The 16,328-nt window shown below is 36.2% G+C and overlaps 1 protein-coding gene across 7 annotated transcripts in view; it reads left to right on the forward strand.

Moving 5' to 3' along the window:
* The first annotated feature begins 14,821 nt into the window (after positions 1–14,821).
* The window catches only part of LOC106467925 (histone RNA hairpin-binding protein-like), a 42,877-nt gene continuing 41,370 nt past the window's right edge, over positions 14,822–16,328 (forward strand). For 3 of the 7 annotated variants that reach the window (XM_022396144.1, XM_022396146.1, XM_022396147.1), the window contains exons 1-2: positions 14,822–14,930; positions 15,459–15,553. In XM_022396144.1, coding sequence (XP_022251852.1) covers positions 14,907–14,930; positions 15,459–15,553 — 119 coding nt within the window. In that variant the 5' untranslated portion in view covers positions 14,822–14,906. Of the gene's footprint in view, positions 14,931–15,023; positions 15,054–15,458; positions 15,554–15,957; positions 16,020–16,328 lie in introns of those variants that run through there. The other 4 variants (XM_022396145.1, XM_022396148.1, XM_022396150.1 and 1 more) reach the window with 4 other exon arrangements.

The raw sequence follows: 16,328 nt of genomic DNA on the forward strand, positions 1-16,328 counted from the left end.
GTAGAAATGGGTCACTGTTAAGGTAAGATATATAGAAAAAGAACTTACTCATTCAAAGCTGGTAAGGGGTATGGAAAATGGTGATGTTAAGATGTCAATATCCCCAAGAAAAAGAGACAGCAAGATGATGATGAAGATAATGTGTGATAAAAGTATGTGAAGTCATCCACATGCTAGCCAGCAGGAACTCCTCTTACAGATGACAGAAGTGAGAAATCAGAGAGAGAGACAAAAAGGTGTCATATCTAGTGAGAGGAGACCTAAAAAAGTTGATGTGAATCTATATCCAAAGAAGCATGGGCTAGATGGAGTAGTTGCTGCAGCCATCCAATAAGGGTCATGGGAGAAATATATCAAGGAGATCAGGAATTCCAAAGAATAAATAGATGGGAGCATGAACCATGAAAAGGATCAGTGTGGGCCAAATAACAACATAAAACATGAATGGGACAGAGTAAATGATCCGCATCAGAATGAGAATAAGAGTGAGAAGTGGAAAGAAGAGAAGTGGGAGTGAACGTGCGATTACCTGCATGAGTCACACATGTTTGTGGGGGAAAAGCATGATCAGGATAATGAAGAATAGAAGAACAATGGAAACATACAAGAAACAGCACTGGCATGCATGTCATATCTCCTACAGCCACAGGCAAAAAGCAAAAAATTGGACTTAAGTGATAGATGGTACAAGGAACGATAGATTAAAGGTTCAAAATGAAAAAGGGTATGGAGAACAATATTCAGGTCTCAATCAGGAAGGGCTGCAGGATGAAGGTGGAAAAGAGAATGAAATGGCATAGAAAAGACAGGAGAGGAGAATGCATGACACTAATGGAAAAACCCAAAAATATTAGGTAGAGTCACCCTATAACCATTAATGGTCAAAAGCAATAAGCCTTGGTTGAACAGCCATGCAAAAATTCAGAATGATGGGGGAATAGAAGGATGGGAATGGAAGAATGCATGACACAGAGACCAACTATAGAAGTATGCCTTTTTTGTGGATAGACAAGGAAGGAGGAAGAACAAACAGAATAAGAAAGAGGGAAGGCTACATGTGAAGAGAGTCTGGAACATCTTGCAAGGGACCAGACAAAACCCACACATGAACTCAGAGTGACAACAGAAGTAGAGGAACAGGAAAAAGAAGACTAGAGAAGGTTCAATAGAGGAAAGCATGGTTTAGTCAGCCAGTACAGAGTTACCAGGAGGACTCACATTGGAGTGTCCTGAATGAGGGAAAGTACACGAGAGAGAAGATGAGTAGGAAGGCAGGCATGGAAAAAAATATTGGATCAGACTGATGCATCCACAGCTAGAGCTGAGAGAAGAGGAACAGGGGACCACAAAAGGGGAAGTATATTGTTGAGATGAACGGCATGTGGCCTCAAAATATGTTGTTGTTGTTTCAAGTAGGGCACAAAGCTACACAATGGGCTATCTGTGCTCTGCCCACCACGGGTATTGAAACCCAGTTTCTAGCACTGTAAGTCCACAGACATAAAGCTGTGCCACTGGGGGCTTCTCAACATATGATACTAGAGAAACAAGCACACAAGTAAAAGCATCCAGACAGATGAAAGGAGCCAGATGAAAGCATATAAGATAAAAGGTAGGTAAAGGCAATTGAGTAACAAGGACATCATGCTCCAACAAACTCCAGCAACAGAACAACCAAACATGAAGTAATATGGTAGAGAAAGATAAATATGCCATAGTAGAAAAGATAAATGAAGGAGCATCCACCGAAAGCCACAAAGAAATAATGGATTACCACAGAAAGAAGATGAATAATAACAAAAGGTTAGACAGTATAACTGTGTAAGATGAAGGTGGGAAAACCTAAGCCTAGATAAAAAAGGAACAAATGACAGAGGACCTGACCCCCCCAAGTGTGAAGAAATGACTCCAGAGTTTAGGAGTTGAAGAAAGGCAATACAGCACAAAGTGTCGTACCTAGTCATATGAGGTAACAAAGGAAGGAGAATGAGGCATTCATACCCCCAAAGTAGTGGTAAAAGTAGTTGAATATGGTTTTGCATGTTTAAATAGGAAGCAAAAAAACATAAAAGGAAGAAGCAGTAAATGAATTACAAATAGAAGGAAAGAAAAATACTTGAGAAACCTAGTCCCCAAATGAAAACAACGTGGGTATAAGATTAGGGAAAGGTAGGTGTTATAAAAAAATGTGCAAAATTCTTTCTGCCACAAATGAGAAAAATTGGCAGAGGTATGTCAGTGACAAGAAATGCCCAGGCTGCATGAAAGACTCCACCACCTGTTGCACAAAAGCTGTCATGCCATGCAAAGGACTCCATAACCTCCATGCTTGAAGTCTGAGCTTCTAGATAGCTGGGTGTACCATGTCAGATCATGGCTGCCTTCACAGAGAAGACCAAAGTGGAAGAGGTTGGCACTCCCAAAGGTACCGCAGAAGCAGAAACCAGGATGTCGCTGCCAATCCGGTGTTATCAACAGGACCCAATAATGGGTTGGAACAAATCATAGTTAATACCTTGGGTAACATATGACTTGGAGGGAAATCCTTGAGTTGTAATCCCATTGCATCCTCACAAAATGCATCCATTGCCAAAGCCCAAAGGTGAGGTACTGGAGACCAAATTGCCAGCAGTTGAGTGTTCCAATGAATGACCAACACACCAGTCATCAGTTTCAAAATGAGAGCCAATCCAACAGAAAAACCTTGTAATGCAGCATCTATTCTGTTGGGAGAATCTGTTTGGGTTGAAACAATTGACCTAATACCACAGTCATCACCTGAGGAACATGGCAAGTTAGTAGGGTGATACAATGGGTGTGGTCCCAAGAAAGGAGATCCAAGGTTCTAAAACAAGGAGCCCTGGACCAAGTGCTCCATTGACAGAAAATGCAAGACACCACCGTGGAATTGTCGGAGTGAAGCCTGATGATGTTTCACTTAATAAGCCCAGACCATGAGGCAATGCCTTTTGAAGAGCAAGAAGGACTAAAAGGTTGTGTAAGTAACCCTCGTCGTCTGTGAGTAAACCCTAGAATTCCTGACTGTTGGGATATGTACCCAATCCCTAAAGTGATGTATTAGTGAAAAGATGGATCTCTGAATGAGATGGTGGCAGAGGAACCCATATCTTAGTATTGACCTGACTTAAGAACCCCTTTCAGATCGAAGAATGATCCTGAATAAGGAAACTGGGTAATCCAAAGAATCTATGTTTATGATCCCTTGTTGCATAAAGTCCAATGAAAAGATCTCTTGTGCACTCATCTCAAAGGCATGAGGGATTCTCACATTCCCAAAAGAGAAAGAACCATCCATGCAGTGGGAGAAGGAGAGGGGAGGTTTCCTGTTCCATAGCATGGATGGGAGTTGGTTGAGCCTGACTGAGATACGTGATGAAAAAAAAATACCCAGACTGATGATATATTGAATTGGGACAAGAATAGAATATTTCCAACAGGTACTCATTTCTCTATAGAAGAAAGAAATATTACTTCACATCACTGCCAAGAAGATTTTTGCACATGCCACAAGCCTTGAATGAAACTCCCACTGCTACATATATTTATGTGGACTGTACCAGCCTATTACATAATCATCATTAGACTACAGTCCTCCACCAACAGGAAAGTGACACATCCTCATGTGCAATAAATACATTTCAAGATGTGAGCAAAAATCCACTGAAAACACTAGAGAAAGAAGAGTTCTCAAGAACAAGTACCTCTCTGTCAATGGATATAAGAAATAGCAAAGGTGGTGTCTGAATAGATCACGATAAGAAGACCAGACAGATTAGTCAGAAGATGATGTCAAACTGTTGAGCAGCCAACATCTCAGGGACATTGATATAGAGAGCCCACTCCTCTGGAGACCAGATTTAGGAGATGAATCAGCAGTCCAGAATTATATATCACCTGAACAAAGAGACATTCGTTGACAGGTGGAGTTTGTAGGTTTGGTTTTTATCAAGAATAAAGCTACACAATGTGCCACCTGTGCTATACCCACCATGGGTATGGAAACCTAAATATTTGAGTATTATAAAACTTCAGACTTACCAATGAATCACAGGGGAGCTCTGAAGAGATGTAAACCTGTGTGGGAAGAGGGATGCCCAGGATCATGCTGGATTGAGTGAGCCACTATGACAGTGAGAGGTAAAAAGGAGAAGGAAGAAACACAAGAGAAGAAAATGAATGGACTTGCACTGATTGGTTATCATATACTGAAGGGAATGCAGATAGGCACATCCAAGAGGAACAAGGGACCAAAACAAGAGAGCCCCTAAACACAGAAAAATCCTTTTATGTAGGAAGAATAAGATTGCAAGAGAGCCTTGGTATCAGAAGCTTCATGTCTCAATGACAAAAAGAAAAAGGCTGAGCCTACCCTACATACAAATTTGGAAAGACCCCAGAGCAAATGAAAATAAGGACCATCCTAATGCCAAACCAGGATTCTCTTCCTCTACAGTCTTTTGGAGTTCCACTCTCTCTTGATCCTAGTCCACTTCTTATTATGAAACATTCTGTTTTCTCTGAGGGCTGGCCATCATGGGTTTTGGAGGTGACTTGTTTCTAGAGCCTCTCAGATTCTACGTCTATAGTCTCCCTTTGCCATAGACTTCTGGGTTACACAGGTGCTTTTTCAGGAGTTTATCCTCCCCTTTTACCTCACCTGGTTAGGACGCCATGGAAAAATTATTTTACCCACTCTGAAGTTTTCCTTGAGTCAATTTTTGTATTCCCTGAAAGACAATAGTTTAGCGACCTATCATAGGTCTGTCCCACTTAAACCAATTCTGGTCATTCCTCAGTTCAAGATGAATGGTTTTCTCATTATGAGTTGGTTACTGTTCTGGGATGTGGATGACCAGCACTGATGTCTCAAATCTATTCTGCACATCCTGGTTTTTCTGCCTGCCTTTCAATTCCTTTGGTTCATCCACAGTAGTTGATCATTCAATTCACAGCCTTTCTCTTTGGGGTTGCTATGGTCTCATATGTTTTCAATCAGTGTGATGGCCTTTTGCTTGGTTAACTATCTTATGTCTACTGTTCCACTATTTTATGGAAGTCTGGCCTCCACTTGTCCTATCCAATATGTCATCTATTATTACATCTTCATTCTGCTTTGGAAGTTATCTCATTTGGTTTGGCCAGTTTGACTCTCAAATTCAGTTTTGACATCACTCATTATAGCTGGTAAAATTTCATGTTAAAAATTCTATAGCTCTCACCTCCTAATTTCATTCCAATGTACAAAAAACAATAAATGTCAAACTTCATTCATTCTGAGCCATATTTAGAGGTTGCTCAATGAAATTGAAGTTCTAGGCTGCCTTGGCCTGGCATTATATGTACTATGTGATATAAAAACATTTGTTATTTATTATAAGTGATTTATTTAAAATATATTATCATGTTATTGCATGTACAATAGTATAATTACATAATTATATGATTTGTTTGGTTAGTCACTTTTGCATTGTTACTGTTTCCTTTTCTATTGTTAAAAAAACATCTATGATCCTGCATAGTTTGAAGGTGGAATTGCTTCTGTTCTTTCTTTATTATGATAGTATTATACTCCACAATAAGGGCTACATCCCTTTCACCACATTCAAGTGTTGAACTGACTGTAGTAGCCCCTGTAGTCCTCTTTGTGCTCCCATGACTCATGGTCACAATCCAAAAAGATTTTCAAGGCACCCAAAGAAATCTGTTGTTTCTGATTCATGACATCTTCAATTAACATGTCTTCAGTTTTCCTGATGTTCAGCTGAATGCACTTTGGAGATTCGTCCATGCCTTCCTTCTCATTTAGTGCCTTTACCATTTGTCGTTTTGTCTCTATGGGTACAGCTGAGTCAAAGAATACCAAATCAATAAGTTTGTCACTGAGATACCATGGATGTATAACAAATTTTTTGCAAGCAGGTTTAGAAAGAGCAGAATTCACCTTCTTATATTTAACAGGACGTTGTAGGAAGTTAAGATCATTGCAAAGAGCAGAAATGCCATGAGGCAGACTCAAACAACAAAGATGCAGATGTCACAAAGTTATCTTTCCTGAAGACCAGTGAGCTTAACCTGCCCCATAAACATTAAGAACATGAGAGCATATAGTGCCTTGACTATCACACTCCATGAGGAGGGATGCCATCAAGGAGCTCTCAATAATTGTCTCTAGATTTGTTGACCTGAAGTTGTCTTGTAGCAAACTCAATGACACTGTTCTTAACTTCCTCTATTGCTTCTGCTACTTCATTATGGTCAGTTGTAGTTTGCTAACTGGATTGGTCGATATATTATCAAGATTACCAAAATTGATTGAAAACTGCAATATCTGAGCCAGAAGAAAGCCCTGTACAGTCTTTCAAAACACATGCCAGGACAAGTTTTAAGATATGATGCCAGCATACCAAATACAGAAGATTCTTGTTTAGGCTTTGTTCTAACAGCCTACATGCTCCATTTCTGTGACCAGTTTTACCCATTATTGTGTCAAAGCAAACTACATTTACACAATCCATGACTCCCTACACTTCCAGAAAATGTGCTACAGCAGAGCTTGAGCCTCTTCAATGCTAGAAATCAACCATGGAACACCTAGGAATTGGTTTACTCCTTCTCCAGGCAGGATCACTGGCAGAAAATCCATTTGTTCTTTCCCTGTGAGATCATTAAGAAGCTTGCTATCCCAGTGAACTACAAGTGAGACTGTTGGCTGGAACTTTCCATTAAATTTTTTAACAAGTTCTTCACAGAAGTGATGTCAAGATCTTTGGATCACCGAACAGTTGATGGTTATCCCTTACACATCATGATCAAGGCTGTGAGCTGTGGCAGTAAGGACAAATGTTGCCTTTCTGTCACTGAACTTGGTTCAGTTCATAGCTGCTGCTAAATTGGGATTGATAATATTTCTTTTTGCCCTCTTTTTAGGTTCAGATGATGATTCTCCAGGTGCTACTTTATTCTCATCACCATATTCACCAACTTCATTATTACTACTGTGGGATGATTCCCAACAACTGACATTTTCATCAGGGTTTGCTGTTCCTGCTCCACATGCCATTTCCTGTCTATATTTGCCTCACTTCTTTTCTCAGCCCTTTAAAAAAAGAACCTTATCTAGCTAGCTCATGCACCATGACATCCTCTTTTCTTCTGGTCAAGAAGAAAGTCCTTCTCTTCTGGGATATTGAACAGTGTTAGTGCATCCCTATGAATGATGTCAAATAGCTCTTCCAGACAAACTCTGTTTCATTAACTCACTGTGTTTCAGTTTTCTTTTTGATTCTTTTCAGCTTTGCTCATTTTTCAAAACTTCTCCTATTGGATAATAACATGATGTCTTAGAAGATTTGGAATTTGAGCCTTGTTCTAAAAAGCTGCAGCCTCCATGATCACTACCTTTGAGCTTTCATGAATTTTCTTCTTTAATGTTTTATTAGGGCAGAAATACACACACAGCACTTGCTAACTTGAAGGTAATTTGCTTTCTGTTATTTCAGTTTTTCTGAACCAAGCAGAAAAACTGAACTTACTTCTTGTTGCAGTATCCAATTGCCATAATATGTAAATACAGTGTCAGCTGAATGATACAGAAGAATCTGCTTAAGTGCTTATATACCCTCACAGAAATTCTAGAAACTACTGTCATGTCATACAGAATATGCCAGGAGTAAAAATTAACAGCTTGGATTATTTATACATAGAATATTCTTGAACATTCTGAATAATATGGAATATTCCAGAATATGTTATAATATTCCATAATAATGTGCTAGAACATTCCAGAGTAACCTAGAACTTTTCAGTATAATATAAATAATCTTGAACATTTTAGAATATTAAGAATGTGCAGATATAATGTGAGCTACTAAATAAAGTTAACATTTTCTTAACCTGAAAATGTATTTCCAATAGATACAGTTAAGCTACTTTCCCCATTCATTTGCCCGAAAGATTTGCATGCCACTAGCCTTTAGTGAATTCCCACCTAATAGCACAAGATTTCTTGTGAATTGCACTACTGCATAATGATGACAATATGCAGGGAAAGCTCTCCACCAGTAGGAGTGTGACACGCCTCCATACACAACAGCTTCCCCTATGCACTCGCACTCAAGAATATCATTCTTTGATGAGGCAAGGAATACAAAGGTGCACCGGAAGTGGGGAGGATGGGCGGGAATGTGTGTGAAAGGGCAAGTTTCTATTGGAAATACATTTTCAGATAAGGAAAAGATTAAATTAAGAGACGATATCACACCTCTTCACACAGCCACTGACAGCTTTAGGGGTAAGCAAAGTAGACCACCACCTAGAGCTCCGAGCAATAAGGCACCCTGTCCAACATGTCTCACGGCAAGGATGCAAGCTCAACTCGGTGGACAGAAAAAATAAATAAATAGAAAACTAAGGACATTGTTCCTCAGAACCAGAACTCATTTTAGTGATTTTGACAGCTTTGTGTGTACAATCTGTTATGCTGTAAGTGTGGTCACACTGGTGATGCGGTGTCGTGATCTGTGTCCGAGCTATCAAATGCAATTGATATTTAAGGTAAATTGTAACTGTCATTATTTAAGGCTCACAATCACATCTTTTAACATTGCTTTCCATAGCTGATTGTTGTTTTAACTTGTGTTGCCTAGGCCAAGAGATAGTTATTCCTTTCAGACTAAAATTAATCCTCCTATGAAGAACACCCAGATAATGAAAAAAAATATATTTGTGTAACATTTTACAGGTTTTACATTTAACAAAAATCATACTTGATTTCACTTGTCACACATCTGGCACCATGTACTGGATTGTTAACAAACAGAGAATTGCCAAGACCTGACAGTCTTTTCTGGAATGTTAATATGCATATGTAGCTAATCATGATATAGGTATTTATCTACAAATAAATGTTCTTTACGTAATTACTGCTCTCTCACACTATATATCAGTTTAGATATCTGGACTGCGTTATCTTGTTGGATAAGCTTGTATCAGTTATAACAGTTTCCTTCTACAATTTAGATCATCTATGGAATGTGGTATGTTGTAGGTAATGTTTGTCACAATAAACATCTAAACGATTTGGGTATTTACTTTTTAGTTTACTGGTAAAAATATTTATATTTGTTGACATATTATTTATTACATAACAATGTCAATGTGATATAATTTGTAATAGTCAAATTATGTAGGTAATTGACATCTAGTAATTAATAAAATTAATATGATTTTGGCCCCAGATAACATTAACTTTACGAATTCCACAGTCAGATGGCATGAAGTACAAATGTCAAAGTACCTCCGTCAAAGGGTAAACAAAATGTAATATTAGTGACAAAAATTTATAATTGGGTTTAGTGTTTTTTTTCCATATTGTGAAATCAATGTCAGATATTATTAATGAATGTCTTTTAGAGAATTGACATGAGAGAGTGATTAGAGTGACATAGAGAGTGATTACTTTTCAATCTTCTAAAAATGTCTTCAACTGAATTTTAGTACAAGTGGAACTGTAACCATGCCAATTAAAATACTTATTATTTGCAGAATTATATTGTAGGCTTCAACAGAAAAGGCTTATTAATAATAAAGAATAGGGATAGGTGAATGATGGCAGATTCAAGGAGGGACGAGTCGAGTAATAAAAGGAAGTACATGTCCGGTGCTGAAAAAAGGAGAAAAAGTTGGCCATGGAACAGGCACTACAAAAGCTATCCAGTTTGCTGATTAAATTCTTAAAGTGGACAGATGATATTTCATCTTGAAAAGAAAGTAAAGGTTCAGGCTATGAGTGTGGATCTCATTCCAGCAGGAGAGATGGAGGGGCCTTGGAAAGTGAAATGAGTTATGAAGACTCTCTAGGTAAAATTTATTATGCTAATATGCTTCACAGTGATGCAGAATCTTGCATGCCTGAGTCATCGTCCTCATCTTCGCCACCCCAAACTGAAATGACAATAGAGTCATCAGTACAGTCCATCAATTGGGATGATCCTAGGGATTGAAAAATGCCATTACATCATAACCATTTTACTTATATAATTAAAAAAGGTCCAGTTTGTGTCCAAATAAATGATTAAGAGTTACCAAATGTTGTTGAGAACTGCCATTTCAGTATATTTCACTACACTTAACTGTTGTGCAATGAAAAATCATATGACTGGCATTGGTTTGTTTATCTAAGAGCAAGGATTCTATCATTTGTTTTGTATGTATGCTGTTCCCATCATCAGTATCATCCATTGCGAATCATGGTTTGTTAGATTGAAAAACCTTAGCACATCTCTGTGTAAACACGAAACTAGCAAAGATCACAGAGTTGCAATTGGAAGATGGCTCAAAATGTCAGAACTATTAACAAGCAGGAACACAGTTGACAGACTATTCCAAAAATAGCTCCAGCAAAAAAAGGCTGAACTGGCATGATGTCCTGGAAAGACTTCTGGCAATAACACAGTACCTAGTGAAGAGGTGTAGTTCTGGTCTGGGTGTCAGTAATGGAAAACCTATAGTGATATTAGATTTGTCCAGACATCAAGACAGATCCTCATGTAGAGGAAGAAACAGTCAATCCATTGAGGTCAATGGATTCAATGAGTAGTTTCACTGGTTGAGCAAGGACCACTGGAGAAATATATATGAGTACAACTCAATGGGATAAGTGGTTCCAGTGAAGCCATGGTCCCCAAAAGTTACAGAACTTCTCATGTAGCATGAGTATGAGAGGTGCAAACCTTGATGACCAGTAGTTCCAGAGCTTGCAAGTGGATGGGTAAATGTTGAGCATGGCTGAGAAAGAAATGGAAGAAAACTCTGAGATGAACAAGGTATTGAATGGGAGTGAAGAGCACCCAAGATGAACAGCTTCCTGTAGAAGAAGGGAGGTATGATTCTTCTCCAGAGTGGGACAGGAGAAGCCAATGGAATCGCCCTGATAATGTGGTTGAAGACTTAAGAGGCCAACACTGTACCAAATGGAAGAGCTTGAAAATGGATGATAAAACAACAGGAAATTATACTGTCAAAGAAGACATTGCACAGACACTGGAACACATGTCCTAAAAGTACAAATTAAATTAAAAGGAAAAAATCAAATTCAATATAACTCGAATGAAAGTTCTAACTGAAATGTTTAAAATTTGGTATCTTTCTTTTCCATAACCATGAAACTAAAGGAAAGAAAGGCTACACTAAGAATAGTAATAAAAGCTTAAAATAACAAGGTCAGAAATTCTGTTAATTATTAAGAAAAAACACATTTGAACAAAGCAGTGCCAAAAAAAAAAGAAAAAAAAGAATGAGCTTTTGTTTGTTTTAACATTAATGTTTATGAGTTTTACTGTGCACAGAGGATGTGTTGCCCTCCTATTGGCAGAGGGCTTCATTCTTTGAGCATGATCATAATACTATATTATAATCAAGCAAGTTTATTAGAGACTGACATTTATTCATAAATTTAAAATGGCATACTGAGCAACACACTTATAAAATGGACACAGTCCAGCAGAATTTCTTATAGGTAGGAACTTGTGCACTCCCGTACTGTTCATATTTTCACATCTGGATCCAAAATGTCCAGTTTTCTAAGCTCAAAAAGGAGTAGAATATCAAGACATCTCAGTTAGAAGACTTCAGTCAATACCACAAAGCATGAGAAACAACAAATTGATTACTATATTTGGGTGAGACATACAAAAGTAAAGGGGACATTAGTGAAACAAGTAGTTACTCTTCACTCACATTTCATTAACACATTTAATGAACTGAATTAATGCCACTTGTTCCCAATTCACACTGATTCAGCTAAACCTTCTGAAATTCAACTGGAGACAAAGAACATGTATGGCACTTCAGGAAATGAGTTAGACAAATTTCTACTAGATGTTTCTATCCAAAGGAGATAGCCATCTCGGGAGAGATATGCAAAAATGTATATGAAAGACTTTATAAAATAGTGTCTTACCCATGAGTGATATGTAATGGGGGAAAAAAAATCCACACCCAGTCAAAAGAATGTGAAGTCTACCTCATCCTTCTGCAGTTACATGGTTTTATCATTCTAGTAAGAAGTGTAATTTTTTCAAGTATTATATTAATGATGAGTAATGGAAAAGTTATACTTACAGAAAATGGATGTATTGTTTTCTATCAAAGAAAAGGAGATATAGTATTAGTTAATAATGGTGCACGAGCCTGTGCCACCTATTAGATGTATGTATTAGATCATCAAGAAATTGTCACGTTTTTGAACACTGTCATTAACCACATCCCAAAAAATGTACATCATGTATAATAGTTAAACGAACCACCTAACCGTCACGTTAGTGTAGCCTATATAATGTATGAAGTTTAGTATACTCTATTCCCTTATAGTGATGACACATGACGAGACACACATTTGGCATGTAATGCTGTTTGAATACAAGAAGGGAAACAACGCATCTGTAGCCACAAAGATTATCAAAGAGGTTTATGGAGATGTTTTGAATCTTTGTAAGTATCAACGATGGTTCAGCAAATTTCATTCAGGTGACTTTAGCCTTAAAATCTGTGATGGCAGAGCCCGACATGTTGGAATTGATATTGATGCTCTGAAGACGCTTGTTGAGTCTAACCCAAGGCAACATACTTGTGAAATGGCCCTGTAATTGCATGTCTTTCATGAAACAATATGTAAACATCTAAGGAATATGGGAAAACTATATAAAGAAGGTGTTTGGGTGCCTAATGAACTCTCCGATGATCATCGTTTCCAATGTGTGAATGTTGCTTTATCTCTTCTGGCACATAATGCGCGAGAACCATTTTTGGACAGAATTGTCACCAGTGATAAAAAATGGATTCTCTATGTGAATATTAAATGCCAAAAACAATGGCTCATTCCCAGACAAAACCACTTCCGACCCCAAAACCTGGACTCCATCCGCAGAAAGTGATGCTTTGCATTTGGTGGGACATCAAAGGAGTAATTCATTTCTAACTCCTCAATCCACATTGACTGTCAACACAGAGATCTATAGTCAGCAACTGGAACGTTTAAATCAAAACCTTCATCAGAAACACCCTTCATTCGTGAATTGGAAAGGTGTTCTTCTTCTTCATGACAATGCACATCCACATGTGGCACGTTTGACACAATACAAGATTATGGAGTTTGGTTGGGAAGTTCTCCCCCCACCCACCATATTCTCCAGATATGGCACCATCAGATTACCATCTTTTTCATTTGCTGCAACATCATCTTAATGGGAAAACATATGCAAATGTGGAAGGTGTTAAAGAGGATATCAACATGTTTTTTGCTTCAAAGCCAAGTGATTTCTTCAGTCAGGCCATTAACAACCTGATTGTAAGATGGAAAAGCATCATTGATAAGAATGGAGATTATTTCATTTAATAAATATTTTATTTTGATATATATAGGTTTGGTTTTTTTCATATAAAAAAAAGACATTAATTTCTTGACGACCTACTAACATCACAAGAGTTCCATGAGTATAGAACAGTAGAGTTATGTACAAAATGGTTGCTGTTAATAAACCTTATGTTTCACACTTACGATTCCAGTGCATTTATTAAATAAAACCCATAAGGATAATATTACACAGTTTGCCTTTTAGCTTATATACATTATCTAGAAAGTTTAAGGGATTATGTAATTGCTAAGTCTAGATCTTTTTCTAATCAAATTCATCAAGAGCTTTACCAAAAAGATTATAAGATTAATTAATGTTGCGATAACCATATTGCATAACCTATTTTATTAATATTACATTACATCTGCCAGCTCACCAAATAATCTATATCTTTCAACATAACTTTGGCATCGTTATTAAAATTTGAAATACCATCACTTTAATATCATCTACAAATTTAACCAATTTGCTGGTTATTTCTTTATTATTTATGGTTCACAGTCATTTCTTAGTTTCACAAATTTAAATGAATGTGAATATGGATAAATGATCAACAATAATAAGCAATACACTTGGCTTGAGTTCACTATCAAATTCAAGTTTTATAAGGATTTATCTCTCTGACAAATCTCTCAAATGAAAACTATTAATATGATATTGATAGCACAAAATCCTAATATTCTCATGCAAACACCCATTTTTAAATTAAGTGTAATTTTTATAAGTTATATGCATACTTAATACATATCTATGACCATACACTATTGTAATGCATCTTTAACTAGATAACTGTTACTTAGTTAAATTTTAGTGTACGCTATATAGTTTAGAAGGTAAATTTTTATATACCCATAAATACACAACTTTATCAATTATAAATATATCATATTCAATATTTAACAACACAAGTCCATATGATATAAAATGTTTTTATAAATATAGCCTACGATTTTACATTAATAATGATTTTTCATCACAGAAAAATACGTGTTTTAAAATTTGATAAGAAATAAAAGTACTGTTGTGTATACATGAATAATATTTGAGATAACTAAAACAAAAATGGTACTTGCAAGATGCAGTACTGTACAGAATGATGTACTCATATAGTCACGCGCGATTTATTTGGGCACGCCTTACAAAAGTATTGTTGTTATCGTTAAGTAATCACTTAAACAGTCTTTCCATCGAAATAATTATCTGTAACTAATGTGATGATACTGAGTGTGACAAACGTACTTGTACGGAAACACTTTCTCAGTCCTGTCCAAATAGACTATTACTTAAGAAAAATCCAAAGATTAGATATTATTGTAAACTTCACATCGCTCACTGTAGCCTAACGTTACCACATCTGACTTAATTCTCAAATGTTTTTAAACTGTCCGCTTCTAGTGTGACGTCACAAAAAGATAAGATTTATATATATTTATCAGAAAATAATGCGTTTTCAGTGACATGTATATCCTTTAAATGTATGAGCAGGTATTTTGTGAAGTAAGTAATTTCAAGAATTGTATTGCTAAATAATATAAAATTTTTGAGATTAAAAAGGTGACGCTCATAAATATAGTTTTGGCGCGAAACAGCTATCTTTCGTTTGTTAGCTTCGAAGTTTTGGTACAGTGTTAACTTAATTATACAATTTATAGTTATACCGTAATAGTTTATTTCATTTGGTACATTTAGATGCAGTTTTATTGTATTTGTGATTCACTAAACATAGAAACATCAGTTTAACGACTAAAGTAGCGTCGTAACCAATATTAACTGCTTTACAAATTGCTATTTTTTAGTGACATGGTCAGTTAATTATGTCATTAACGTTATTATTATAACAATATTATTGAGGTATTATCGAAGATTGACAAGTAATTGAAGCGTATAGTGTAATGTTATTTTGAGTGATCGATTAATTTAAGATTATTCTCTCATCTTCAGTCACAACTTGGCTATACACTATAATACAGTATACTTTAACCTCAGGCATAATAATAATCTCGGTTATTTCAAAACCTAAAACAGAAGAAGCAGTGCAAAATAGCCGAACAAAAGAAAATGTCAACAAACGCAGTTATTCTAAAAGTGAGAGAAAAAAACGACGGATTGACGTACCAGAGGTATGTTATCGTTAAACATTAATAATAATTACTAAAATTTGTAAACATTTAATATTAATTATAAAAGGTAAAACAAGATTTAGTATTAAGTAACTTATAGTTATAAGTTATATTACAATTTCGGAATTAGACATGTTTGTTTTCTAGTTCTGCTCTACTGTCTACACAACTATTTAATCTATTGTCTAATGTTGTGGGTTTCTGAAATTAAATTGACTTCAAAGTGTAATAAGAGCAATATTGCACCATTATTTTAACTTAAAATATTTTAAGTAATGTGTCAGTATAGAGAAATGGAATATCGCTCAAGCATGTGTTAAATAATTTTTGTACATACATGGTTTTTAGTTTTACAGATAAAAAAAGAGATTCTTAAACTGATTAAGTTCTTTAAGGATTTTGCTTACTACAAGAGTTCTATAAAATTCTGTAAGGCATCCTAAAGAATTGAATAGGATATTATAGGGTAACTAAAGGACATCATTATATTCCATAAGTTAAGAACCATTACTACTACTGGCACTAGTCTTATACTGTTATAGGACAAACTGAAATCCTATAGGAGACAGTGTAGGTTTGAAGTCAGTCCCATAGGACAAACTGAAATCTTCAGGATGTCTATTAATTTAATGTAATCAGTATTATACTTATAGAACACTGAAACCCAATAGAATTTCAAGTCAGGCTTATGCTTATAGGATTCTTTGACAACTGCATGTGTAAAACAAGCTGTCAAAACTTCATCAAATCTGTCATTTAGAATATTTAAACAGTT

The sequence above is a fragment of the Limulus polyphemus genome, unplaced genomic scaffold (assembly GCF_000517525.1).
Source record: "Limulus polyphemus unplaced genomic scaffold, Limulus_polyphemus-2.1.2 Scaffold2798, whole genome shotgun sequence".
Lineage (NCBI taxonomy): Eukaryota > Metazoa > Arthropoda > Merostomata > Xiphosura > Limulidae > Limulus > Limulus polyphemus.